At 46.3% G+C, this 27,331-nt stretch overlaps 12 protein-coding genes across 12 annotated transcripts; 9 read left to right on the top strand and 3 right to left on the bottom strand.

Annotated features, from left to right (window-relative positions):
- Nucleotides 1–361: 361 nt before the first annotated feature.
- Nucleotides 362–3,067, top strand: T069G_06233 (proline dehydrogenase domain-containing protein; the record flags this gene model as incomplete). Its single annotated transcript, XM_056173443.1, has 2 exons — nt 362–1,200; nt 2,248–3,067. The coding sequence occupies 2 exons, from the start codon at nt 362–364 to the stop codon at nt 3,065–3,067; spliced, it is 1,659 nt and encodes a 552-aa protein (XP_056030301.1).
- A 201-nt stretch (nt 3,068–3,268) lies between these two features.
- On the bottom strand, nt 3,269–4,992 carry T069G_06232 (uncharacterized protein; the record flags this gene model as incomplete). The annotated part of the gene is made up of 8 exons (XM_056173442.1): nt 3,269–3,345; nt 3,454–3,477; nt 3,542–3,673; nt 3,729–4,172; nt 4,227–4,247; nt 4,310–4,450; nt 4,514–4,727; nt 4,783–4,992. The coding sequence occupies 8 exons, from the start codon at nt 4,990–4,992 to the stop codon at nt 3,269–3,271; spliced, it is 1,263 nt and encodes a 420-aa protein (XP_056030300.1).
- Nucleotides 4,993–6,065: 1,073 nt separating this feature from the next.
- On the top strand, nt 6,066–7,852 carry T069G_06231 (glycosyl hydrolases family 18 domain-containing protein; the record flags this gene model as incomplete). The annotated part of the gene is made up of 5 exons (XM_056173441.1): nt 6,066–6,586; nt 6,671–7,266; nt 7,321–7,505; nt 7,576–7,783; nt 7,845–7,852. 5 exons carry the CDS (start codon nt 6,066–6,068, stop codon nt 7,850–7,852), a joined length of 1,518 nt encoding a protein of 505 aa, XP_056030299.1.
- Nucleotides 7,853–7,930: 78 nt separating this feature from the next.
- T069G_06230 (glycosyl hydrolases family 18 domain-containing protein) lies at nt 7,931–11,546 on the top strand (the record flags this gene model as incomplete). Its single annotated transcript, XM_056173440.1, has 9 exons — nt 7,931–7,949; nt 8,022–8,288; nt 8,350–9,156; nt 9,218–9,358; nt 9,420–9,579; nt 9,638–10,107; nt 10,691–10,759; nt 10,827–11,266; nt 11,334–11,546. The coding sequence occupies 9 exons, from the start codon at nt 7,931–7,933 to the stop codon at nt 11,544–11,546; spliced, it is 2,586 nt and encodes an 861-aa protein (XP_056030298.1).
- Nucleotides 11,547–11,993: 447 nt separating this feature from the next.
- Nucleotides 11,994–12,817, top strand: T069G_06229 (dopa 4,5-dioxygenase family domain-containing protein; the record flags this gene model as incomplete). Its single annotated transcript, XM_056173439.1, has 4 exons — nt 11,994–12,165; nt 12,217–12,291; nt 12,355–12,421; nt 12,556–12,817. The coding sequence occupies 4 exons, from the start codon at nt 11,994–11,996 to the stop codon at nt 12,815–12,817; spliced, it is 576 nt and encodes a 191-aa protein (XP_056030297.1).
- Nucleotides 12,818–13,942: 1,125 nt separating this feature from the next.
- T069G_06228 (uncharacterized protein) lies at nt 13,943–14,791 on the top strand (the record flags this gene model as incomplete). The annotated part of the gene is made up of 1 exon (XM_056173438.1): nt 13,943–14,791. The coding sequence occupies one exon, from the start codon at nt 13,943–13,945 to the stop codon at nt 14,789–14,791; it is 849 nt and encodes a 282-aa protein (XP_056030296.1).
- A 1,201-nt stretch (nt 14,792–15,992) lies between these two features.
- T069G_06227 (NAD dependent epimerase/dehydratase family domain-containing protein) lies at nt 15,993–17,009 on the top strand (the record flags this gene model as incomplete). Its single annotated transcript, XM_056173437.1, has 1 exon — nt 15,993–17,009. One exon carries the CDS (start codon nt 15,993–15,995, stop codon nt 17,007–17,009), a length of 1,017 nt encoding a protein of 338 aa, XP_056030295.1.
- Nucleotides 17,010–18,948: 1,939 nt separating this feature from the next.
- Nucleotides 18,949–19,524, top strand: T069G_06226 (uncharacterized protein; the record flags this gene model as incomplete). The annotated part of the gene is made up of 4 exons (XM_056173436.1): nt 18,949–19,026; nt 19,098–19,112; nt 19,167–19,242; nt 19,430–19,524. The coding sequence occupies 4 exons, from the start codon at nt 18,949–18,951 to the stop codon at nt 19,522–19,524; spliced, it is 264 nt and encodes an 87-aa protein (XP_056030294.1).
- Nucleotides 19,525–20,569: 1,045 nt separating this feature from the next.
- Nucleotides 20,570–21,412, bottom strand: T069G_06225 (short chain dehydrogenase domain-containing protein; the record flags this gene model as incomplete). Its single annotated transcript, XM_056173435.1, has 1 exon — nt 20,570–21,412. The coding sequence occupies one exon, from the start codon at nt 21,410–21,412 to the stop codon at nt 20,570–20,572; it is 843 nt and encodes a 280-aa protein (XP_056030293.1).
- Nucleotides 21,413–21,782: 370 nt separating this feature from the next.
- Nucleotides 21,783–23,947, top strand: T069G_06224 (fungal specific transcription factor domain-containing protein; the record flags this gene model as incomplete). Its single annotated transcript, XM_056173434.1, has 5 exons — nt 21,783–21,955; nt 22,010–22,178; nt 22,263–22,770; nt 22,834–22,924; nt 22,987–23,947. The coding sequence occupies 5 exons, from the start codon at nt 21,783–21,785 to the stop codon at nt 23,945–23,947; spliced, it is 1,902 nt and encodes a 633-aa protein (XP_056030292.1).
- A 745-nt stretch (nt 23,948–24,692) lies between these two features.
- T069G_06223 (antibiotic biosynthesis monooxygenase domain-containing protein) lies at nt 24,693–25,107 on the bottom strand (the record flags this gene model as incomplete). Its single annotated transcript, XM_056173433.1, has 2 exons — nt 24,693–24,824; nt 24,886–25,107. The coding sequence occupies 2 exons, from the start codon at nt 25,105–25,107 to the stop codon at nt 24,693–24,695; spliced, it is 354 nt and encodes a 117-aa protein (XP_056030291.1).
- Nucleotides 25,108–25,929: 822 nt separating this feature from the next.
- Nucleotides 25,930–27,063, top strand: T069G_06222 (NAD dependent epimerase/dehydratase family domain-containing protein; the record flags this gene model as incomplete). The annotated part of the gene is made up of 4 exons (XM_056173432.1): nt 25,930–26,160; nt 26,214–26,296; nt 26,355–26,842; nt 26,891–27,063. The coding sequence occupies 4 exons, from the start codon at nt 25,930–25,932 to the stop codon at nt 27,061–27,063; spliced, it is 975 nt and encodes a 324-aa protein (XP_056030290.1).
- Between the last annotated feature and the right edge of the window lie 268 nt (nt 27,064–27,331).

The raw sequence follows: 27,331 nt of genomic DNA, 5'->3' as shown, positions 1-27,331 counted from the left end.
TTCTATGGCTAGCCCGGAGCACAGTTTAAGCACCCTGTAACTGCTACCCATTTACACGACTTTGGCTTCAATGCGTCGACCATTCACTCTATTACTTTCCAAGCTGTATATGAGTTAAATATCATATGCTTGAAATCAAGATTATTAAACAAGACCGATTATTAATATTGAATGCTGCCACGATCGAAGGTGCAATAGTAGCGAAAGGGCTTTGAGATATAAAACATCGGTCCTCTCTGTATCAACATGAGCCAACTGCAACCATTACACAGACTTCACCAAGTTGCTAGTCTACGGGTTCTTTTAAAAGAAAATTTAAATAAAATATTTCTCTGCAATTCATTCACGTCGAAAGAACGCAATGGAGAAAAAGATTGTCACTGTTGTTGGCGCCACAGGCATTCAAGGTGGTTCTGTTATTGATGTTCTTCTCAAAGACGATAAATATCATATTCGCGCTGTCACACGAAACTGCGAAAGCCAGTCGGCAAAAGGTCTTGCTGCTAAAGGCGTTGAAGTAGTTCAAGCAACCACCAATGATGTTTCATCCCTGACGGCAGCTTTCCAGGGCTCATCGATCATATTTGGTGTGACGGATTTCTTTGGCTTATTTGTAAAAGAAGGCCCTTTGAAAGCTACGGAAATTGAGTCTTCTCAAGCTCTCAATTTGGCAAAAGCCGCTGCAGCAACGCCAACACTTGAGCACTACATATGGTCAACTCTACCTGATGCTAAAACCCAGAGCTCAGGGAAATTTTTGGTCCCTCATTTCGAGAGCAAGAACGTCGCCGACCGGTATATACAATCACAGCCGGAATTGTTCACCAAAACTACGTTTGTCATTATAGGCTACTACGCCGCAAACTTCTACTGGCAAACACACACCCCAATCTTTATTCCATCGGCAGGTAAACACGTCCAGCTCAATGGATACCCAGCCGATACGCCTCTCCGGCCTATAGGCGATGCTAAGAATAATATAGGAATATTTATCAAGGCTATTATCGATCAACCCGACAAAACACTACCCGGGAAGCATGTGCTAGCCCACACGGAAAACATAACATGTGGGGAAATGCTGCAATTATGGGGGGAAGCTCAAGGAAAGACAGCCGAGTACATTGAGCTTCGACCAGAAGAATTTAACAAAGTATGGCCAGGTTGGGCCGAGGAGATAGGAATCATGATGCAGTTCTTTTGGTGGGCCAAGACCACTAGATCGCAAAATGCGGGCGTATTAACACGAGATGATTTGGGGATTTCCGAGGGTCTTATTGGGACCCAAGAGGCATTCTCTGCGATGGAATTTTAGTAATGGTACACAGTACTAGATTTGTACATTATATAATTTTCTGTAGCACTACCAACAATATACTCCGATGTCAGTGTTCTCTATTTGAAGATGTATCCGGTTTAATAGCATGAAGAAAACATGAAATGCCCACGCCCATAGCGATATAAGTGGTTACTAAGCAGTTGCGCGTGAGGGGCCAGCCCAATCCAATCCTCTCTGGACTAGAGCAACTCCGTAAGCGGAGGGGGAAATCTTTAGATTCGAATCAAACCGCACTGCGTCAGCCAGGAAAGTGAGGCAATTGAACATGACGTTACCTTTCTAGACAGAGCTGTAAACCTCTCTATTCAAATTCAGGCTTGAGAAAGAGGCTCTTCAAGCACACAACTGGACATCTGACAACAACGAGATATCTTCATAGGCTTTCAGCTCATTCGAGCTGGAGGAGGGGGAGACGCAATGTTGCCACCACATTCTCTTCTCCCAACTAGGATGCTTCTGCGGTCGCTATTGGTAGCCGGGATCACTAGCCACCCAATGCTTCTCGCTCCAGGATTAGCGACCCTGAAGTTTCTGTCCAAGCCCCGAGGTCCTCTGTTCAACGTTGAAAGAAATCCACTGCTGCATAGCATCGTGAAAAATGTCCTCTACAATCACTTTTGCGCAGGAGAAAATGGAAGCGAAGTTAAGGCCACGATACAAAACATAAAGAACATGGGATTCCGCGGGGTTATTCTCACCTATGCAAAAGAGGGCCCTGGGAAATCCGATGAGAAAGACCAAGACGATCCCGAATCACGGCAAGCTGACCCTGAGATTGAAGCATGGCATCAAGGTGTTTTGCAAACAGTCCAAATGATTGGCGATGGAGACTTTCTAGCATTAAAGTAAGGCATATCTCTTTTCCTTTCCATGGTTTACTGTCCCGATTTAGACGACTAACGCGATGATAGGTTGACCGGGGCCGGTTCGGCGGTGACAACGGCGCTTTCTCATGGTAAACCTCTTCCGACCCAGATGGAGAGCGCATTGGTAGATCTCTGCGACGAAGCTATTCGCCGACATGTAAACATTTTCTTAGATGCAGAGCAGCAACATGTTCAGCCGGGCATTGATAAAGTCGCCCTCGATCTGATGCGCCGCTACAATCGGGGTGACGTGGCAGTGGTATTCAACACCTATCAAGCTTATCTGAAGTCGACATCGGTGACCCTTCTTGATCACTTGCACTGCGCGAAACAGGAAGACTTTATGATTGGCATAAAGCTGGTTCGTGGTGCATATATGAGCACAGAGCCTCGTCATCTTATTCACAATACCAAGGCAGAGACAGATGCTTCGTACGATCTCATTGCAGAAAGCCTCATCCAAGGTCAATCGACCGCCTGGAAGCAAGATGAATCTTTCACTTCTCCGAGACTACAGCTGTTTTTGGCAACTCATAATCGCGCTAGCACTCTGAAGGCTCAGGAGCTGCAACAGTCTCGCACAAACGCCGGACTGCCGCGCATTCAGGTGCAATACGGCCAGCTACTGGGGATGGCAGATGAAGTAAGCTTTACACTTCTTCAGCGAAACAAACAGGATATTCACAGCCAAGGGTCCGTAAGTGAGGTATACAAATGCCTTACTTGGGGGACAATTGGCGACTGTATTTTTTATCTTCTACGGCGTGCCAACGAGAACAAAGATGCTGTGTCCAGAACATTGGCCGAATACCAAGCCCTGAGGAGAGAGGTGGTTAGAAGAGTCAAGAGCGTGTTCTCATTTTAAACATGGCGCTCGAAATCGACACTTCAGTTTCTTGACTACTAGATGAACATGTATACCCATGATACACAGATGGTTAAATACAGCTTGAACAAGGATCATCATTGTAGGATCCAATAGTCACGACTGCACTTCATGACGTGCATTAACTAAATTGTACACCTCATTACATCTCAACAACCTTGCTTTGTTCGCCCAAATCTCTTATTGTGGCTGGGGGTCTTTCTGTCTGCGCCTTGCTTCGTAAGACTTCCACCAAGTCGCCGAGTTTGCCCATAATGCTGCAAAGATCACGGATGCGAATTAGCATGAATCCAATGATGGGGTCCGTTTCAGCGGGGATGTGAAAAGGAGGATTTTGGAAGAACCTCTGGGAGACGACAACTTACCCATGGCGAATAAAGTTAATGCCTCTAATGATCCATGTATCAGTAAAACATCGCCCCCACCTCAAAAAAGGTACCGTGAGAAACTTACCTGCATCCAAATGGCCTTGTGGAGTGTTGGTATGCGGGTCTAAACCGTCAGTCCCTTTAGCGACGCTATAGAGACATTGGATGCTTCCAGATGTGATGACAGGCTCTCCACTTGCCAAACATTCGATATCCTCTGTTTCATCCAACTGCATTAGCATAAATCTCCGATAACATCGTACCTCGCTTACTTTGCTGGATGCCTTTGGGGGTAAAGGCCTCTGTGTGCGATAGCTCATGGATCAAAGTTGTTACCAGGAATTGTCCCAGCCAACCTATGTCAGATTTCTGATAAGTCAATTTATCCAACGCCGCTTTCTGATATGCATTGGGTTCCGAATTTGTTGGGACGTGTAGCCTCCGCAATTCAAGGCCATCCATTACCGAGTTCGATTCAGCGGTTATCCATTGATCAGACCGTGCTGGGCAAAGAGTCAGGGTTTCGTCGAGGTTTTGGGGTGATGGGTTCTCCACGTATGCGTATACGTCCAAGGTTGGAATGACGAGCGATCCTATATTGCGGTGAGTTTGTCCCCGAGATTCTTCGCAGATCTCTGTGACTCCAACCCATATATGGCCTGTGTGAGCAGAATGAGATCCCACAGCCCGTGATACGAAATACATTCCGTTATAGGCTGTTTCAATTATTAGCATTAGTACAATTCCACTTCTGCATCTCAAAAGCTCACGGTTTGTAGCTTGGGGATAGTCTGTCTGAGTCAGTAAAAACAGGAAACGGCACGTTTGAGAAGGAAATTGGGGCTCATCGAACCGTCGATATAGCGTGTGCCACGGTCGTTGTATTCGAACATGTATTCTGTTTCGTCACAATACATTTGTAATTTCGGATGACCAGGAATGTGGTTACCAAGTAAGTATTGCTGAATCGTGTACTTCATGGTGAATAACATGGCTATAAAAGGCGAAAATGCATTAGCTACCACTCCATTTGCGTTTTTCATGAAGGTATACTTACTACGCGCGTGTAACATTGCATCCATGTTTCCCCTGTTCCAGTCCGGATTGTCGGGAAAGTACAGTCTTCTAATCAAAAAGCTGTATGTGGAAAACACATTGTCTTCATCAAAAGTTCGGCCCTGTTTTGTGGCCTTGTCAGGTAGAAGTAGACCGGTCCCGTCGGCATAAAAAAGCGGAATGAGCAGGTCCATCATGTCAAATGCATTTCCCAGCTAAACTCGAGGTCAACAATACATTCAGTTATTGGCAAGAAATGTAAGATCTCACAATGAGCTCTGCGTCCTCAAAAGCCTGCTCAATGTAGGGAGCGATTCTTCCATTTCGACAGTTTTGAAAAGCATCTTTATTACCTCTTGACCTGGCTTTCGAAGAAGTAGTGTGGTTTGTGATTGGATGATCAGTTGGTAGAGACGACGTGACGAGTACAAGGCCTAGAAGCACAAATAGTTGAACAAAGAGAAGTAGTGGCCGCTTCATGGTTGGGAGAAAAGGAACACGAATGGCCCTTGCTGTTTTAACAGAGTTTTTCTAACGGGAATATCAGAACAAGCAATATATGTAAGTAGAGTATGCGAATTATCGGGATATGAGAAGCGTTGGAGAGAAGTTGAAGAGTCACGCGACAGCGTAACAGCACCAACACCATGTTACCTTCGTAAAATTAAGCAAAGAGGATTTCTAGTTTAGGAACCAACAAACTCCTAATGGTGACATATCGCGGTAATACAAACACGCCTGAGCGTCAACAGAAAGTCGCCGGTAGTATCAGCGCAACAACCAACGACTTTTTGTCAACAGATAGCCTCTTTTCACAGGCAAAGGATACGGTTGGTGATATAATAGTAGAGATAAATTGAGAAAATGAAATCAAGACACGCAGAGCCATATAGTCATCGCCCGATGCTTCAATCATTAGTATTCTACGATTGTGGCGACGAGATTACAACCATATCATCACTCTCAAACTATTGCTGTATCACTCTGCAGTTCAAATCTCGTTGATCAGAATTTCTTTTCCCTCTTTCTTCTGAAATCATGCCTTGGAAAAGGCCTTGGGCTATTGCATGCCTGCTTACATGGGTTACAGCATTGGTGGTAGCAAGAACACCAGAGCGAATTTCGTCGGATATATACGATGACACAGCTTTCCAATCTCAATTCAATAGTTGTCCAATCCTATGTTCGGGTAAGACGCCTGAGAATTGGACTGTTTACTCTTCTTTCAAACGACTTTCGCAATGCGACCGCCCCATGCTTTTTGACCTGGCGATACATACGCCAATTAATGACCGGACAAAGTCGGTGCTAATCCGTGCATGCACAGCTGCCGTATCGAATGGACGACCTTTGCATGGATCAGAAGCTGCGAAAAAAGAATTCGACACATGCGGACATTCTTTCGTCCAAACCAAAGTCCCGCTGCAATTTTCGCAGAATGTTGGCAAATCCATGACTATATCCAGCGAGCATTTGGTGAAACTACTTGACCAAATGAAGGATTATTCGGGAATACTGTGGCCGCCAATTCCTGCATCAAAGACAATGATATCATGCTGAGCTACTTTGATGGGTTGGTGGTAGGCATTTACGCGGGGAAGTCATTGGCCTCAGATACCATCTCGTCCATGATTGACCATCTGTCTGATCGGCACAGAGAGCTGAGCAATGCTACTGCCAGTATGCTAGTACAGATTTGTGGCCAGGAAAGTGACATGGATCATACAGCTGGTGTGGCAATAGCATTGGAAACCGACATTGACTATGTTCAATCCGCGTTGCTGTCATGGAATCAGGGAGAGTGTGCCATCAAACCCAAAGCGGCAGACGACCGATCCACTTCCCAAGACATCATCGTCCATCAAGTGCCTCTTCCAGCCGCTGTTAGCTCAGTGGCCAAGGACTTTACGGACTTGAAGCTTTCATCCAAGAGATTGGAAGGATTCACAAACACCGTCGAACTTTTAGATACTCCGGCGAATGCGAAGTATTGCACCAAGCACCAAATTGCCCCCGGCGAGTCATGCGCTTCGATAGCAAAAGCATGCAAGATCTCAGTCGCTGATTTTCTCAAGTACAACGACGTCAAGGGAGACGGGGACGACTGGTGTAGAAAGCTGCAAGCGGGGAAGAATACATGCTGTTCATCTGGCTCAAGCAAACCACTCCCTGAAGACAATGGTGACTGCTTTACACACACCATAAAGGCAGGCGACGACTGTTCAGTCATTGGTCTGCCTTGGAACCTCACACCAAACGACATAGAAGGGTTCAACAACAAGATAACCTGGGGTTGGAGAGGCTGCCCCAACTTAACCATTGGTCTCAAAATCTGTTTGAGCAAAGGCTCGCCACCGATGCCAGCCCCCGTCAGCAACGCCGTCTGTGGCCCCCAAAAGCCCGGAACCGTCAGTCCAGGGCCAGTCACAGATGCTTCTGCCCTGGCTTGGCTCAATCCATGCCCTCTCAACTCTTGTTGTAACGTTTGGGGTCAATGTGGAATCGATTCTCTCTTTTGCAACAAAGCAGACGGGCCGACGGGAAATCCTGGAACCGCACCGCCTGACTCGAATGGATGCATCTCAAACTGCGGCACCGACATTGTAAACAACGACAACCCCCCCTCGGGCGGATTTCAACGCATTGGCTATTATGAAGCATTCAACTGGGAGCGCTCATGCTTGCATATGAGGTCCAAGATGGCAAACACGCAAAAATACACTCATATGCATTGGGCGTTTGGAGACGTCAAAAGCGACATGTCAGTTTCTGTCAACGATACATTCGGTCAATGGGATGGGTTCATAGGCTTGAAGGACGTCAAAAAGATTGTTTCGTTTGGCGGCTGGGGGTTTTCAGCCGGAGTTGCATCATATGAAGTGCTCCGCAAAGCTATGTCTCCCGAGAGCCGAGATCGCTTCGTTTCAAACATTGTTTCTTTTGTAAAAGAAGCAAACATCGATGGCATAGATCTTGGTTGGGAATACCCTGGCGTGAGTGAGACCTCGTCATACGTTGCTTGGTGCCTCGACTATTGTTTGCTAACAGTCCGATCCAATATAGGCACCTGATATACCTGGTATTCCAGCAGGCTTACCAAGCGATACCCGCAACTATCTCGATACACTGCGCGCATTGCGAAAAGCGTTGCCAGCCAAATATTCTGTGTCCATTGCTGTCCCTGCCTCGTACTGGTATCTCAGGCCTTTTCCGATCCAAGAGATGTCCCAAATGGTGGATTACATCGTATACATGGCATACGATCTTCACGGTAAGTAACATCACCACCTTACTACAAGATTCGTTACCACAGATATTAACTTGCGTGATAGGTCAATAGGATATTGGGAATGGGTGGGCCATGTCCGGATGTCCAGGTGGAAATTGTCTAAGGAGCCATGTTAACCAGACAGAAGTCATGTTGGCGCTTTCCATGAGTAGGTCAGCAGTCGGCTCATTGATACCCACAGGGAAAATGATACAGCGTTGCTAATTAATCTTGAATCCAGTTACCAGGGCCGGTGTGAATGCCAACAAGGTCGTCATTGGAGAATCTAGTTATGGAAGATCGTTTCGAATGGCCAAGACTGGCTGTACTGGGCCGGATTGCACATTTACTGGCGCAAACGGTCAATCTGACGCCGCAAAAGGGAGATGCACAAACGCCAGCGGGTACCTTGCTAATGCAGAGATTAACGAGATCATATCCAAGTCATCAAAGTCGAAAAAGACATGGTTCGACAAGGATACTGCCTCGGATTATCTGGTGTATAACGGTAAGACTATTAGCACTCACGGCTTCTCCAGATACTGCATTACATACTAATATCAATGCAGATGTTGAATGGGTAGCCTACATGTCCGATCACACAAAGGAAGTCCGCCGCGACAAATGGAAGCAGCTCAACTTTGGTGGATCAGTCGACTGGGCGGTTGACTTGCAAGAATTCAACGGGGCAGACACCGTTGGCCCGCATGGAGCTTACGACAACTCTTCTTGCATACAAGTCTTTGACAATATGATATGGGACTGGCTCAATCCATCAATAGAGGCAGTCGTCGGATGCACGAATATTCTTCAACCCTCGCCTCTCCCAGTTACAGTTACACTTACGGCATATACGACAATTACTCTCCAATCTGGAACGTCAATCAGCACAACGGTAGTATCTGCACCATTTTCCATCTCTGAAGTTGACTATCAGCCGTTTACGTTTAATGAGTCGGACATCAGGTCGTTGAGTTCTGGACAAATGTTCGCGTATAATCCCACTCCTAGGATAACGCCAAATCCCGTTACGATTCCCATACCCGCTGGGTGGACGGTAACAGGAATAGGAAAAGCCACGAAAGAAGATCCGTCAAAGGAACCTTCCAAGTCAATTATTGGACTTCCACAAGCGACTAGCACCACCACTTCATCCCATGACGGAATTGGCTTCTTGCTGCCCATTACCTGGCTCCCGACGATGAGCTACAAAATTCCGTCAGTGCTTACTCCTAAGCCACCAGCTCCAACAGAGCTCCCTGATGACGACGAGCACCCAATCGTCAATCCTCCTACTCCTCCCGGTGTTGTAGACTGTAAAAACGATTCATGCACCAAGGGCCAGGACTGCGAGAATGACGAGTGCTTGCGGGGAGGTGATTGTTTCGGCGAATCCTGCGTGTCTGCTGGAAAATGCAAAGGCAAGAAGTGCATTAGTGGAGGAAATTGCGTTGGTTCTCATTGTCAACGAGGAGGAATTTGTGAAGGAGAAGCATGCGACAAAGGAGGCGGTTGTTCTAAAAACTCCTCCGGAAGCTGCAACTCTGGGGAGTGCAAGGGCAAAGGATGTTTCCCTCGGTCCAAGTGCTCTGGCGCACAATGCGAGAGACTCACGATCAAACCTCTTCCCCATCCAAAGGGCACCCCGGTGAGCTTCCCAAGGCCTACATGCCTCTTTGGGTGCCCAAAACTCCCCGAATGTCCTTCTTGGGACCTCTTGTGCAACGCACCATGCGGCCTGATCGGTTGTCCTCCGGGCCGCCAACCAACATCCAAAGCCTGTACAACGTTACAAACGGGTAGAGAGTGCACAGAATTCATCAGCAGTACCCAAGTGCAGACTAAACCGACAACTAGCTGGTCAACTACTACTCGAACTCAATGCGAGAAGGTAGTCGATTGCGACGCTGCTGACATGACTGTCACGACGACTATAAAATCGTCAAGCGAAGAGCCAGATCCAACCTACATTGCAAAGGTGATCGGGTACGAAGGAATGAAGCTACTGAGAGATGAAGCTCTTTTCGCGTCCATTGGTGAAGATGAAGACGATTTTTTCTCTCTCCTCGAGTCACCCACCACGACCACTTCAGAGATGCCTTCAACGTCCTCCGAAGATGCCACTCCAGAGCCTACTCCAGAGCCTACTCAGACGCCAGAAGTCACATGTGGGATTGCGCTTTACCCACCAATCATGTGGCGATTGGATATAATTGACATGACAGGCAGTTGGGTTTTGGACGATGAAGGTAAAAGTCTCAAAAAGGAGATCAAAGGCTGCGGTGCAGTGACAGGATGGGAATGGTTCAGAAGAGCGGATGGCACACGTGAGTGCCGCTTCAACCTACCACTGATTATGAAGAAAGGGTGCGTGGAGAGGGCGATAGCCTCCGCAGGTGGTCCGGATATAGATTGTATTTCTCGCCTTTGGCTAATGCCGAGATCCGAATTTGGACTATTTCAGCGCGAAAGTCCGCAATGGAAATCCTCGGTAGTCCGCAGATGAAGTCCTTATTTCTCGTAAATTCCTGCAGAAACCTCCGGACCCCAGCTTACATAGATGCCGCGCGGTTGGCAAAAACAAGAGACCGCGAAATGGATAGACAACATTTGACACATGCAACGGGCCCATGGAGTACAAAGTGAATAGTAGAGAACATCCTTGCCTTTAATTGAAGAATAGGAAGCACACTCTATGACGCCTTATCCAGCACGTCCTATCAAGTGGTTAGTTGTGTGCGGGGTATTTGCGAGTATTATAAAGCATCTCATAGATTGCGGAATTGCATCAAGATGTGTGTTGATCGCGCATTGGCAGCCCAGTCTATATAAACGGCTACCCCTCTTATCTTTCTACCTTCGCGCTACCCAGGACAGCGATTCCTGCCAATATTTCACACAGTTGACTAGTTGCTGTATTCGACATTGCCAATATAATGACTGCCACAATCAAGCTCTATACCAACCACGGCTGCCCTTGTGCGTATTAATTAGGCAGAGCCACCTTCATGAGTTCATGGCAACACTAACATCAGTGATACCACAGGGGCCCACCGTGCTCATATTGCATTGGCAGAGCTGAAAATCCCATTTGAAGAGGAAATCATTGACTTGAGTGTTCCTCGTACGCCAGAGTACCTGGCAATCAACCCTCGTGGCCTCGTTCCTAGTCTTTCCTACAATGGCCAGATTATTACAGAGTCTGCTATTGTCGCCCAGTTCCTAGCCGATGCCTATCCGTCCCACCTGGTCCCGAATGGGGGCACTCCTGAGGCGGCTCTTACTCGCGCCAGAATAAACTTCTTTGTCGATACCTTTTTTAGCAAGGTCAATTCTCTTTACCACAAAGCGCTTTTCGCCAAGACAGATGAAGAGGCCGAGGAGGCTGCGGCGGAGTTTGTTAAGCAGCTTGAGAAGGAAGTTGAGCCACTGTTGAGCGATGCAGCCCCGTATTTCGGAGGAAGTAAGACATTGACCTTGGCTGAGGTATGTTATCAAAAGAATAAAAGAGAAGAGACATTAAAAAACATTATTGTACTAATCCTGACGATAGGTCCTCACCGGATCTTTCATTCTACGATTGCTCTCTCTACCAAAGAATGGTGTTGGGCCAGAGAGTTTGATCAAAGAACTGCCTACCAAGACACCCAACTTTTATAAATGGGCAACTACAGTGATTGAACATCCTAGTGTGAATGGAATTTGGAACGAGGAAAAGGTTGTGGCTGGCACCAAGGCTCGCCTTGCAAAGTTGAAGGCGGCATAAATTTGACATTGTGAGAAATGATTGTTAGAGTAGAGTGAGAACATGAATCACCAGCTCCTTTCAGCAAATGGCTTCACAGATTTGACGTGACTGTGGCAGTATGTGTGATCAGTAATAGGCCATTTTAGTCCTGCATTGATGATTCCCCAGATACGTAAATTTTTGTTGCATGAAAATCCTTGAAATTGTAGCCAGTCCTCGATGTCAACCAATCCGACTGAGCATCCTATTTTCGGCTGCCGGAACGCGCCGAGGTCAAGTTTCATTAGCTCAGAAATGCTCAGAAATACACCATATGCGCAATCTATCCCCGCATCGCGTAGCGCAAATGACAGAGGAATGGCGTGCTTACCGCGTGGCTAGGGCAGAGAACTTCAACTTTTAACCGAAGACATTCACTTATTGGTAGAAGCAATCTACTCATAAACGTCAGGAACCCGTCTCGCTATGACTCAAGTCACTCTTCCAACGGCCCTCGGCCCTCAAGAGGATCTACAAACTGTTGTAGAAAGTCGGACGAGGGAATGGCACTTTCACATCTATTTCCTGTTGCAATCGCCTACTGAAACGGCCGCAGCGCTCGCGCTTCGTGATGCTGTATTAAGACTCCGTCGTGATGGTACGTAAAGTCCAAGGCAGTCTTGATTCTTCACTGACCACAATCATGTAGGCGCCTTCGTCGCCGTCCCTCTACACAGGGTGAATAAGGAACCCATCGGGCCTCATCCTGCTGGGTCGTATGAGAGTAAGTGGAAACAATCATGACTGCGGTTGATACCAATAATACAAGACTAATTCTTGGAAAAAGTTTGGGTTCCGGACACTTCATTCTCTGAAGTGTTTTTCTACTTGGCAACAAACCGAGGAAACCTGAGGTATGAGTCTCCGCCTTTTTATTTAACATGTGATGCGTGAGCCACCACGGTCTACTTTTGCCCACGCTCGATGCATTATCCTTCCCGATGGCCAAGATAACTACAGTTCATTTCAATTCTAAGAAACTATACAGTATCCTGGTCCATCCTCTAACATCTCAACAACGCCGAGATCACGAAACTCGGAATGCTTGGCTGGGTACTCCCTGGCCCATCTACCTAGACGGGTTGCCGCGTAAGAGTGACGAGGTTCCACTTCAATATCCTGAGCTACGCCTTGGTTGGTCTGCTGCGCCTGAAGACGAAATCTCCCTAGATGAGAGGCGGAGGAGAGGGGCGAAAATCGAGGCATTGCTGGCCAACGATCCTGAGGCGGCTCCTGCTCCCGTGGATTAACGATGGAGATATTTTTAGACATTAAATGCTCTACAGGGGAGGCAATAGCGTATGTTCATTGCGTTCTAAGGACAATAGATATTTTACAGAGCTACAACTCCTTCAACACGTTGTTTCTGCATGAACGTAATTACAAAGCAGTGTGGGAGGCAACTCTCTTGTTGCACCTAGAGCATCATGTTTAAAAGAAATTCTTTGTCATTAGTTGAGATTACCCCTCGTGGTAAACCTGAAGACAGACACTTTTCCAATTTTCTTGTCAAGCGCCACCTCTATTGGCCTTCACAAAGAGCAACAGCAGCAGCAATAATTTGAGCTACAAGCAGCATTAGCATACAAGAGAGTATACTATTACTTAGATACGGGCTTATTAACTTACTATACAAAACTTTACTTATAGAAAGGCAAAACAAAATTAATAGAGAAGTCAATTATAGGCGTTGCCAGGAAAAGATCCCGTTTAAAGAGTTGTGCCCCGCATAGTAGACGGCTGGACACGCTGCAAACAACCCCAATCATCACTGTAAGCGCTTATCTTCGCAGTATCTTCATGCTCGTAGGCCATTAATCCGGCCGCTAACTCCATGTATTAGCTACCTAGTGCCCTAATCGTTTCCAGCCAATTGGATTTGTACTGCCAGCACCTTTGCCACGTACGCGCGGCTGGTCAAAACACGGTCCTGCTTCGAGACAATTATTACATCAATTGTCCAATCTTTTACCAAGTGGCTACTCAGCCTTGACAAGTGGCTCGATACTAGAATGGCTGGGCCTTTGGAACCAAGAGCCTGCAATTCATGCGCAAAGTCGAAGAGAAAATGTGATAAGCAGATCTTGTCCTGCCAGAGATGCAAAAACGCGGGCATCGACTGCGTGTACCCACCGCCAAGGCAATCCTCATATGTGCTATTAAACGATTGTCACTTGTCTAATGAGGCTGCCGACTTGCCAAAATCCTCCGCAGGACTCCGTGAGATTGGAGATGTTAATACTGCAACACCATCATCGGCAGTTGATCTCTCAGTCCATTCCCGTCAACGTTTCAGCGCACATTCGCCTTCAGATTGGTTCCTTTCGCCAGAGACATGGAAGATCGAGCCATATCCTATTCACATTAATCCAAACATGAACCTGTTCTCTACCTCCATGTTAAAGAGTTATGTCTCGGTGATCCAGCAATGGCTAAAGAGTTGGGTCATGTCGGGCAGCAACCCATTCATACACTCTCATTTGTATCGGACTCGATTTCCAAGTTGCGTCCAAGTTGCCTACACCACTTTATCAGCTTATATTAACAGAACCGAAACCAATTCGGAAATCATCTTGAGGATAATAGAGAGTCAAGCGAATGAATTGGTGAGCAACCCAGACATAAGCGTCAACGACGTGCTGGAATCTCTCGACCCTTTGGAGCAACTAGCTCGAGTCCACGCCTTGATGGTGTACCAAATTATATGTCTCTTCGATGGCGATATCCGATCACGCCATCTCGCTGAAGGCCGCGCCCACATCTTGGACCGCTGGGTTACGCAGATGGTCGAATGTGCCAGTAGCAGTCTGTACCTGCTGTCGTTAACTCTCGATCCCCCCGATCTTGTAGGAACCACTGGCCTAGTCGAGCCACCAAACATGACCGGCGGCACGGAGCATCTATGGCACACTTGGATTCTAGCAGAAAGTATCCGGCGTACGTGGTTAACAGCTACGGGGCTACAAGCTTTGTATTTAACACTCCAGCAAGGCTGGGCTTTTTGTCCCGGAGGCATGATGTTTACGACACGCCGCGGCGTTTGGGACGCCAAAACGGCTTTTGCATGGGAGAGACTGTGCTCAGAGACAGACATTGGATTTATTCAGAGATTTGAAACCGAGAAGCTTTTTACAGAAACCAGTCCTTTAGATATTGATGATTTTGGGAAGATGATACTGGAGAGCACATATGGTACAGAACGAATGGAGCGTTGGACTCAATGACAGGACATTTGTCAAAATAGATCTCGTTCGGAGTTCTTTCTTTCTTTCCATATCTTAATAAGCGATCGCACTTTATGGTCTAGATCCCCAACTTTTGATTTGTTCGGCTGTTGCCGATCAGATTGAGCTAAGGATCGATTCTGGATTTTGAACCAAGGGTTGGGGCTGCCTTCTCAGCTTTGCCGATTCGCTTACCTCGATTATAAACGTTGCCTCTATAAACAAAATCTCACAATAATGTGCATCTTTTAGGATGAAGCTCTCAATCAGTCGTACTACCCTTATTTTCACGATCTTTGGCCATTTTAATGATATTCCATCATATTACTCAGTTGCTTGTATTAAAGCGTCGGCTGTAAAACGCCGGGCTGTACTGGAACAGCTCTGCCTGTTTCGGCCCACATATCCAAGACATTAGAAATGATACTAAGCCTTGCATTTTCACTTTTTCGAGCGGCATTCCAAGCTCCAACATTGACACAAATTATGTTATTTTACACGGCAAGCTCAAATAGCGGACGCCATTTGGTAAGCCTGGCGGCATGCAGTTACCGCGGTTCCTTAGATCGCCACTCAACGGTGTGCCTATGGATAGGATGAGAAGAACTGTATGTAGGACGAGAGTAACCATCATTCCATGACCCAAATATACTGAAGCACATTGGAACTTTCGTAGAGAAGGCGACTTTCATGTACAGTGCTCTACACCTTCTTCCCGCGTCCCGCAACCTTTGAATGCGGCGACTAAGCTAAATAGGATAGCTCCCGCTATTTTTCACTAAAATTCGCTGAGCTAAATCTGATCCACTCCGCAAGCAACTCTTCTCTCGGCTTCTAGATGAAAACTACAAGTAAGCAGATACCTACTTCCACCACACAAATGGCAGATTTAGCTGCTTCAAGGAGATGAAACCGCCATATCGGTGCAGAACATGCGACCGTCGGCCGAATGCCGACCACCTCAGATTAAACCGTTACCAACTGGCTTAGAAATGCGGACATGCGCGGAAAATTCGGATACATAGAAACACCGCTATGAAGTATGGGGGGAGAGATTCAGGCACCCAGGGTGTCAGGATTTACCCGCTCTTGGGTGTTCAAACCGAGTATAAATAGAACAAGTAGCTCATAAGGATTTGTTAAGTCCTAAGAAGACAACACTTACAACGACTTATAAAAAGCCCAACCAACAAGAACAACAATGGCTATACAAAGAGTCCTGATCACCGGAGCAAACGGCTTCCTGGGAGAGAGCCTGTGTCGAAAGTTTTGTCTCGAGGGGTGGGAGACATATGGCTTGGTACGTTCTGCTGAAAAGGCGGCTGGCCTGTTGGAAAATGAGATTATTCCGCTCGTGGGCGCGCCTGGAGACGTGGGCTTTCTTGAGGAAAGTAAAGATGTCGAGTTTGATGTCATCATCTCTACTACAGAAGACATGGTCCATTACGAGACTCACTTTGCCGACATCATTGCCCTTGTTATTTCCGCATCTGCGGCGGCAAATCGTGCAGGAAAGAAACCTCTCCTCTTGTTCACCACTGGCGCTAAAGACACCGGGCCTTCTGGCCTTGTCTCATCCAAGGATTTCGTGGTAACAGACGAGTCAACTGTTCCCCGTGATCCTCTACCAATGCATGTTACACGATATAATACTATACAGCAAGTATTCAATCATGCCGACAACTTTCACGCCATTTTGGCTCGACCGACACTTATTTACGGTCGGAGTGCCTCTTGGTATGGAACAATTCTTCACCAAGCTGCTACCGCGGATCAAATCGTTCTATATGGCTCTGAGCATGTTGTCTACCACGGCGTCCATGTTGATGATGTGGCCGATGCATACTTTTTGCTAGCGACCAAGGTTGGATCGCGAGGTCATGGCGAGCTGTACAATATAGCAAACGACGACTACGAAACTCTTGGCGCCATTGCAGAGGCGGTCAGCAAACAATACGGAGGCAAACATGAGATCATTTTTAAGCCTGTGGAGAGTGGAAAGCTTTATCAAGAATTGACTGGCTTCTCTCACGCCGTGAGTGCCGAAAAGCTAAAAAGGGCTGCTGGTTGGAAACAGAAGAAGCCCGGTTTTATTGAGGGTCTGAAGGTGTACAGCGCAAGCTACAATGAGCTTGTCAAAAAGGGGGACGCAAGAGCCTTGCGGATAATTGAGTATCAAAAGTTGGCGGATGTCAAAACTGAGGATCTGCCGTTGTGATTTTGCGACATAAGTTGCCAATGCCCACCTATCCAGAGCCGCTCGCTACTTTGCAAACATAGTCGACGGTGGAAATGAAAACTGGGATCCATCATCAGACATATTACTGAGCAGCCTAAATACAATTAGCCAATCATGTGTTAGATATATCAGGCAGCGAAAGAGGACGCAATAGACCAACTTGGTAGAGATAATCTGATTGTGAGTTTAATGAATAGTCCAACGTTGAAACTTTATCCTAGTCGTATATCCACATGTTGCGTACCTAATCTAGCGTTGAACATAAAGGGTCTATCTGCTGCCCTATACAACAATCGAGATGCATATTCATGGCCAAAAATACTAGATAAATATGTCGAAATTATGAGTCTCTTAAATACCAACCCGGAAGATATGACATGACGAGAAATAATGATAGCAATGATTTTATGTATCTTCGCATCGGCCATGAGGTAGGTCTTCAATACAGCCTTATACTCATGGATTTCTCTACAATGTATGCAGGTGAAACTCTTTCTTGAATACGCAACACACCTAGCCTGTCCAAAATGTCTTAGCTTTATGTTTGTCATCGGCTTGCCACCAGCCCTGTAATTGCGGTCCACGATCTAACATGTGTTTTATCGACCAACGTTAACTCATATCATTGGTCAAGTCAATAGCTCCTCAGACTTTATGATATATTCAAGACATATTTTCTCGAAACTTTATACGTATCTCTGTCCCTGGAACTCATCAGCTATGTCACTACCCATTGCTCTTGGGCTTCTAGTTCATAACTGGCTACGTAGAATCATATCTCCACTACAGATGAGTGAAAATGAGTCTTAGTAGGAGACCAGATGTCATGTGATGTAGGTTTCATATAATCCTACTACCCATGCAGTTATATCACTAACAAATCAGGGGTATGGCTTTCTAACCCAACTGCTTTCCTAACTAGGTTATGAGAGCGAAAGTGCGGTATCCGATGAGCAAATGATTATGTGATATCTTGGTACATATGTAGGCCCAGATGCAGTAACAGAGGACTGATAACTAGTTTAGAGCACAGCGCATGTCAAGATGTAGTGCACATGAAATTTGAAATGCTCGGATTTCCACTGAGGCCATATCCAATCGTAAGACTAAGTCTTTAAGATAAAAATCAGCATCGTTAATGATCGCCCGCATTCTTTATACGACGCAACACGGCTCATGGGCTCATGGTTTATGAGTAATGGCGGGCTCCTTCCTAGTCTGGAATAAAAGAATTATAAGCATACTGCCGAGCTTTGGCGGAGAGAACGGACAAACTAGCCGAGATTGGCGCTATTAATGTAACGGCTGATCTCATCCAAGGCTCAATGATTCATGAAGAGTCTCGATTACTTTTGAGCCTTCCGGACAATGAATGTTGATGCGACTAGATCATTTCCAGGTAAAATTGAGACCAAAGATTGATGAACAAAATAAAAAATATCCCAGTCATGATGCCAGATGTATCGAGTCTACGATCGTAATCCGAGCCACATTACAGGGGACCAGAGATGCATCTCAGTTTAAAGGATGATCACTACCCATTCCAACACACTTTAGCCTGTAACTTAACAGTTTAATTACTCGTAGCATGTCTTTATCCACATGTACTATTTATGCCTTATCCAATGATTATATAACGTCCCCAGTAAATGCCCATCATGCATCCGTGCCTGTTGATGCCATTGGCCAATGACAATCAACAGTTGGACACAATGCCGTTTACTTTCTCTTTCTTCAATCAACTTGACTCGGATAGATAGTATTACCGGCGGTGATCAGAAAACTCCGGCAAGTCCGCTTGGAAAACATCTAGAGATCTATAAAAGACTTGGCACGGTCTGCAGTTGTGAAGTTCTTTACATCTCATCTCGTCAGACATACCATTGAGTCTTCAATACCCAAAAGCTTCACCATAAATATGCAGATCCGAGTTCTCCTCACCGTCCTCATGGGCGTGACCTTCACCGCGGCTCTCACTCCTGCCGATTGCGACTGCGTACGTGAAAAGATCTCTGCATATCCTGCATATATACTAGTTGTTGCGTAGATACTAACCAGAACTGATAGTTCACCGTCTGCGATGTGAGTTGAATATTCGCGCTGGACATATAACTATTATCTAAACAGTCACTCCAGAGCGACCTTCACGATGCCGACAACTGCTACAACTCCAACATTGGATGCGGAACTTTCGATGCGCCCACTTGCTGCGGTATTTGCGGATGCAATTGCCCTGTAAGAATAACCTTAATTGGAAGATTAATGCAACGCTGACAATTCCGCCTATTCTAGTAAGACATATCGCTAGGATTAAAACCGAGATGGTGGATTTGGTGGAAGACAAATGTTGAGTTGGATAGATCTACTGATGGATGCTGAGATTTGTTGTGGCATATTAGGTGAAATGACTACACTGAATATGAAGCTCATGTGGTTCTTTGAAAGAGAGATTCACCGGTGGTCCCTCGTAACTGAAGATTTGTTAAGCCATTAACTAAGCATCTGTAGATCTTAACACAGATGAGAGCAAATAACATTATCACCAGAGATTTATGTGAACATATAAGAGTACCTAAGCGAGATAAATAATACATTATCTGCTGTTCAATTGATGCCTATTCATGCTTCGTCGGGGAATCTAGAAGACGTGGCTAATTTCTGACTGCAAATCCTCCACAGTTAGGCGATTGTGGCCATGCCGGCTAACGATTTCGGCATTGTCTTAACTTTGGTAATGGTAACCCACGTAAACGAGATGTCGGAAGTCGGTCAGGGCCATCGGAGCCGGTCGCGCAAAGTGCGTAGGCGTACGCCCCAGTCTAAGGCGACTAGCATTGGACCCCCATTGTCGCTCTCCTTTCAACCTCTATGGCAAAAATTATTATTCTGCCATTAAATTAATAATCTCAAAGTTGTTCATTAAAGCCTTGGACCATTATTTCTAGAACCCCTCTTTCAATCAAGACATGTCTTCTTCCGTTATTGAACACCTAGTTAAGACGCATTGAAAGCACAACTAACAGGTGGTTGCCCACTTTGAGCCATCTGCCGACATGACTGGAGGGCTTGAGTTGTTCCGATACCGCCTCGGCTAATTGTGAAGTTGCTGCCAAGGTTTTTAGGACCGGAACATCTCCAAATGAAGAATGAGCTCGGTTACTTGCTATCCACCAACATGCAAAGAAGACTTGTTGATCTTATTCGAGCGTCGTGAAGGACACTTGTACCTGGGCGAAGGATTTGAGTGGTGCGCCTTTACTGTGGCTCCACACAAGCTTAATTTTCCGAGTGTCGAAGCCGCTTCTAAAAATACACTTATAGGCGTCTCGCTCAAACCGGACTCGAAGGCTTACCCTAGGATCAGAGCATCACAAAAACCGTTCTCTCTATCTGATGCCATTGTACTATCAATTAAGTGCCTTTCTTGTTGTTGAAGCTGAGGAGAGCTCGTAGTGGTAAATAACAATTTCTTTAATTATTATCCAAAGTCATTTGATGCTGTTCTATCTGCAGATGTATGTCTAAAAGATCCAAATTGTTTAATAATCCGTGCTCTGCGCAATGGCTTTGCCCTTCTCTGCCGTTTCATTGAGCATCCTAATTTTCGCCTCCAACATGGAGTAACAGTCTGATCCTAGAGGAAATCGAAGTTGATCCTCTAGGCCAGCGGCCATTCCTGTCCCAGTCGCGATCTCATACAGACGTTGGATGCCAAGCTCCGCATTACCTGGCTGCTTTCCGTGCATTCCAGTGAGCATCCCGCCCAAGTCCGCATATCCTTCCAGATGGCGGCTCACATTCTGGCCTTGGGAGATGGACTTCAAGAAGTCGGTTCGGAAAACGCCAGGCTCAACAATGTGAACCCGAATGCCAAACGGTTTCAACTCTATGGCCATGGACTCGCTCAGACCTTCAACCGCGAATTTGGAAGCTGAATAAAGCGGGGCTCCTTGAGGGCCGAGAATGCCCACGCCACTAGAAAGTTGTACAATGACGCCGGATTTTTGTTTTCTCATGTGTGGGATAACCGCTCTTGTGAAGTTGAGCACGCCAAAGAAGTTGACATCAAATTGGTAATGAGCTTCTTCATCGGAAACTTCCTCAACTGCGCCGATATGCCCAAAACCTGCATTGTTTACAAGTACATCGATTCTTCCGTGTTTGGCAGCGGCGGCATTGACTAGCGCGGTAATGTTGGCAGCTGGCGCGGTGACTTCTGTTTCTACCAAGTCGGCATTGGGGTTCTTTGTAAGAGACTCAGGAAACTTTGAGAGACTTCGGGCAGTTGCCACAACTGTATCGCCCTTGGAAAGAGCTAGATTGGCTAGGGTAAGACCGAAACCGGCGTTTGCTCCAGTGATGAACCATACAAGAGGAGCCATTGCGATGTAAGTGTTTGTGGTTTGAGATGTGAGGTAAAGATTGGTGCAAACTGGTGGCTTTTGTTGATGAGACTGAATTGGTGTTTTTTTGTCCTAACGAAATAGGCTTCTTGACATTTATATAGACAACTTGACAACTAAATCTAGCATCTTCTTTTACTGTTTCCCGACAATAGTTACAGATTCCGCGATGATTCGGAGCATCAGTCAGCAACTCCGCGCTAGTCTCTGTGCTTGTCTCCGCGCTGGCCGTCCAAAAACCCGACAATTATGGATTTTCCCGCTATATAGCGGCCGCGTCGCAGAAAGCAGTGAGCAAACTTGGAGCTTGAATTGACAGTTTCTGCATACGCCATTGCGACAAGACACAATGGACCTGGAAAAGAATACAAGCAAGCGCTGCCGAGGGCGCACCGTCACGGCATGTCTCGAATGCCGGAAGATGAAGAAGAAATGCGACCGCCAGTGGCCTTGTAACCACTGCACTAGCCGCAAAATGGCACACAAATGCCAGTTCTCACAGTCAACTCAAAGGTATCAGAGGTGAGTGATTGAAGCAACCGGTCTACAGAATCTCGTCTAACCAGCTATATTTAGAACAAATGAAACGCGTATGAGCGCTACAAAGGAGACGCCTTCAACTGCGTCTTCGTCATCTGTCTCTGGGTCTCAAGATGATGCCACTCAAGTCACCAATTCGGCATCTGCGATGCACATGCTGGGCTACATGTATGAGAAGAACGACGCAATCTTTGGCAGTATAACTGTAAGGCAACCTGTAAAGAATCCCTATTGCGGTAGGGACCTGTTGTAGCAGGGATAACCGCTAACCATTGACTCATTGTCTCAGCGCAGTGCTGAATACACAGACTCGTCTGAGGCTCTGCCAGATCCAATTCTCAGAGCCTCCCGCGCCGTGCCTCCACGGCCCTATACAGACATTCTGGTGAAGAACTTTTTCGACAATGTCAATTATCACTACGGGATTTTACACCAGCCGTCTTTCATGGTCATCTATGTCGACTGGTGGTGTCACCGTCGCGAAGCCCAAAGCTTGCGCAATACCCCAACCATTGCGTTGACTTGTCTGATACTCCGCATTTGTGCCAACTCTACACAGTTTCTCCCGCCCCAAACTTCATCTCAGCTAGAGACCGACCTGGGTGACTCCGTTCAAAACTTGAGCAAGTCTTATCACGATGCCGCGCAGATCATTAGCGGCTTTCTATCTCCAGGTTCAGGCGGTCTCGTTAATGCACAGCAGCTCTTTCTTTCTGCCACGTGGCACAAAGGGGAGGCAGACTTTGTCAGATCTTGGCACGAGCTAGGTGCCGCAGTGAGACAGGCTCAAGAAATCGGTATAGTTGTTCCGGTGATAGAACAGCTTCAGAGACTAGTCAGCTAATCTCGAGTGTCTCAAGGGATCCACATGGATGTGCGTTCAGATAAGATGAGTGAATTTGACCTAGAGATTCGACGAAGACTATGGTGTGCCCTGTACACATGGGATAGGTATGTGTCGCTTCGCGCTAGGCCTTGGTTGTCTTGCATATGGCTGACGCTGTTTACACTAGATTCATGACAGCAAGTTTTAACCGCCCTCCTATGATACAATCAGACTCCCCGGTATCGCTGCCGAATCCAGCCTTGGATCAATCCAACACTCCTGATGTCCCATCTCATATTGTTTCCAAGATACTAGAGAGCCAGCTTGCAAGGCAGCTGAGTGAAGGTGATGGTGTGGACAAGACAAACCTACAGAGCAAGGTTGCTTTTGTTGAATCCTGGATGTCTTCTCTGCCAGCGGTATTTAGCATCGTCAATCCAGACAGGCGATGGGATACAGACTTTCCACATATACCCTTTCAACGCCTACAGCTGCACTGCGTAGGCTACATGACCCAGGCTATACTTTTGAGGTCCATCCTTATTTCATCCGAGATATTCTCAATGGAGCGCACCGAAACAGAAATTCCTTCGGAAACCATGGCTCTATTGCATCAGATTGTTGATATAAGCTTAAAAGCCATGTCCGTGAGCAGAGACACTTTTGATCTTTGCTTTCCACAACAAGCAAAATATTACATGGTCGCATTCTGTCCCTTTGACAATGCAGCACTCTTGTGCTCTTTGTTAATACACGATGTTGGCGGTACAATGGTCCCCAGGAGGACAGAAGTTGTCCATGCGGTTGGCCAGGCATTACACATTGCTCACCGTTTGCGCGGCTTCACCAAGATGGGTGACGCAACGTGGAGCATCCTCTCTACACTGAAAGACCGCATTAATTTATACCCTTTGGAACGAGAATTGATCGAAGAGATGGAGAGTACTGGCACCCACATCGCGAAAGATGGCGTTGAACTGGGTGTTGATTCGCTTCACTCTTCCAAATTGAGTGAACATTTTCCATCTATTTCGGACGAAGATTTGCAGTTTATGGAAAACACTTTGGCGGCAGATGGAACCGAATTCTTAGAAATGGACTTGGGTATTCTGGATGGCGTTTGGAATTGGGACAGAGTGGGATTCTAACCATCTTCATCCGCCGAATCTCTCTTCAGATGCTCTTCGTATACAGTACTGGAGTGCTCGCTAGTTTCACGGAATCAAGTATACAAGAATGGCGGGGAAGGATTTCCACCACTAGCTCACGGTCATTCGCGCGTACTAGTATAGATGAAGTGGAAAATATGGCTCAACAGGGACAGAGGTCAATGCGGTATTAGCTCTTGAAGCCCTAGAGACAAAATATCTACCTTGGCTGTATTATAGTTAACGGCACAGAGAATATACGCTACGGAGTGTCATTTGCCCTGATTATGTGTGTGATCAAAGGCAGGGGCAAATCCTTTACTGAATAATCACTGAATAAGCCATTGCGGCTGTATTGGCACTCTAATCCTAATTATAGACATGGTTAACCTCTCTAAATTTGCTGATGGCTGTCAAGTTCGGTTTCATTGGATTTAACCTGATTAAGATTAGGTCAGATCGAATCGGTCGCCGTTACGCGTAAAAACCCATTGCTATCTCAACATCATTTCCTCCATTTAGGGCATTTATAAAATATCCCAAGAGCATTCTTCACATTTCACCATTGCAAGCCAGAGAAATAGGTTATATAGTTTATACATTCATGTAAATCGACTTCGTGTTGTAAAGTATTCGACGATACACTAACAAGAACTCCAGCTAGCGTAACACTTTTCTGTGAGGGATTTGGTTCCTGGCAATCTTCCAGCTCCTTCATGTCATGGGTGCCTTCAGCTGATAAGCACTAGTTGTTTTCAGGTTTCACTGTCAACCATTCTCCCGAGAATCTTTCAAAGTATTTGATTGATCTTGGCTTGATCCACATTGGTTCGGTCGCCTCTAAATACGGAGTGTAGTACGCCTTGGTGAGTTGGACCTACAGATATCAACGATAGTTGGTTACGGAGACATCACGAATTCTACTCGGACTAACTCACCTCCTTGAACCACTGAACATCTTTGCTCCAATTTTCCACAAAGCGAAAAACGCCGGGCTCTTCGAGTGACTGGAAGACTTCAAAGTATGTACACTCTGGCTCTGCAGCAACAATTTCGTAGATTCTTCGAAAAGCGGCCAGGAAGGCGCTGGTATTGGCCGGGTCAATTGTTATGGTAACATGGACACTGAAGCCTGAAGAGCGAACGTGTGGTGATGACATTTTGATGATGCTACGTGATATCAGGTCTTCTTCTTATGCAGTAGACGGCACTCCAAAGTAGTCGGCCCGGAAAAGGATATATAGCTCACGTAGAAGAATAGTATTAGCTGAGCCTCTGGCGGCAGTGCAGTATAAATAAATCTGCTAGATAAACAATGGGTAACCATGCCAAGGTAATTTGTCAAGGAAAAATCGGGCCAGAGTGATTTATAATTACCCGCAGCAACCGCAATATCCGGCTCATTTATAAGGTTTACAATTAAGCTGTCGGGTTAAGGTTAGAACCGGGCGCAGCTGAATTAATAATGATACTCAGCAAAATGAAACACTAGCATTAAAGTAGTAAGCTGAATGACGAAGGATTGGACTATAGATGAGAAGCATATCAAATCTGCGGGTGGATTCCTACAACACCACTCTCGAGGCGTAAGCTTTGCTAATACGCATTATACTAACCCTTTCGAGTAAGCGAGAGCAGTCCAGACTTTTCTAAAGTCACGGTTGTAGAAAGAAGACACAGTACTGATGTGCATACTGAAGACACCAAAACCAATGTACGATACATGCTAAAAATTCCAAAATAGTCTGGTGTACCCTTTCCCCTCACGCCTTGATTGTGCATGGCGCATGAGGAGGGTGCGCAAATTGCAAATGTGAAGCCACTGCGGGGGCAAGAGTCTTTGGATGAGGTTGCGGAAAAGATACAAAAAGAATAGCTTTCGCAACCCAACCGAATCTTTATTCTGAAGTCTCTATCTTCACAGCATCCAACATCTATATATACAGCTCATACAATCTATCTGCTCATTTTACTCCATCGCAATGTCTACCATACTTCTTACTGGAGCGAATTCGTTTGTCGGCTCGCACATCATCGATGCTCTAATCAAGCTCAACCATAAGGTGGTTGGAACAGTTCGGTCGGCGGCAGCTGCTAATGACATTTACTCTTTTCACCCAGAATGGAAGGACTCTCTCGAAGTAGTTGTTGTTGAGGATATCACAAATGGAAGTGCATGGGATGAATTATTTAAAAAGAACAAATTTGACCATGTTGGTTCACCACCAAGATATCCTGCTTCTATGGGTTCTAACACTTTTAATAGGTTGTGCATGTCGCTGCGCCTCTTTTGGACAATCCGGAGAATACCGACTACGATCAGCATTTCCTAAATCCCAGTGTTGAAGGGTAAGATGATTTGCCTGGTAAACGATAATTGGTACGCGACTAATCATCATACAAATAGCAACCTAGCGATTCTTCGCTCTGCGCAAGCAAATGCACCAACTCTAATGTCTGTCGTCGTCACTGGCTCTATCAACGCCTGCACTACAGGCTCGCCCGAAGAAGTTTCTGCTGGTCCCCTCACCAACTCCACCTGGCTCCCAATCTCGCAGGAAGCAGCACGCGAGGCTCAGAATGCCTACATCTCTTACTGCTCCGGAAAGAAAGAAGGAGAGCTTGCCATCTGGGATTTTGTCAAGACAAACTCTCCTAAATTTTCCGTCACCGTCTTTCTACCCGCTCTCATCTTCGGACCTCCGATAGAGCCAGTGAAGCAGGGCGCCAAAGGTCTGCACTACAGCGCCAAAATTATATACAGCTTCTTTAATGGCTTATACACGACAATTCCGCCCACAACTTTCCCGAGCTACGTCGACGTTCGCGACTTGGCTGAGGCACATGTAAAAGCGCTCACGGAACCCAAGGTTGCTAATAAGAGACTCACCATTGGTGGCCACTCCATGACATATACAGCGCTTGTGCACTCTCTTGCTAAAGTGCCTGAACTAAAGGGCCGTTTGCCTGCCGACAGTGGAGAGGACGAACAAGTGGTTCCTGCTACAATCATCGCGGACGAGGCAACTGAGGCGCTCAATTTGACATTTAGGAGCCTCGATGAGACGATGGCTGACACGGCCAAGAGAATCTTGGAATTGGAGAAGCAAGCTTAGAGTGTAGTTTAGTTTATCAGAGGATATACATGACTGATTACTATTCTGAACCGCTTGTTTCTGTGGTTATTCATGCTTAAGATGACAATTTAGACTGCAAAGACGGTGACACTTATAGCCTTTGTGAGTGTAGGTAGTGGAAGTGTGTGCTGAACTATTTTTCCTACTGCTTCACTAAAGTCACGTGTGAGTTACAGCCGCAAGGAATCAAGAGTCACCCAACTATTGAAGCAGAAGTTGGCAAATGGTTGTTGGTTGCCAATGTCCT

The sequence above is a fragment of the Trichoderma breve genome, chromosome 3 (assembly GCF_028502605.1).
Source record: "Trichoderma breve strain T069 chromosome 3, whole genome shotgun sequence".
NCBI lineage: Eukaryota > Fungi > Ascomycota > Sordariomycetes > Hypocreales > Hypocreaceae > Trichoderma > Trichoderma breve.
This window is presented reverse-complemented; position numbering and strand designations above follow the sequence as displayed.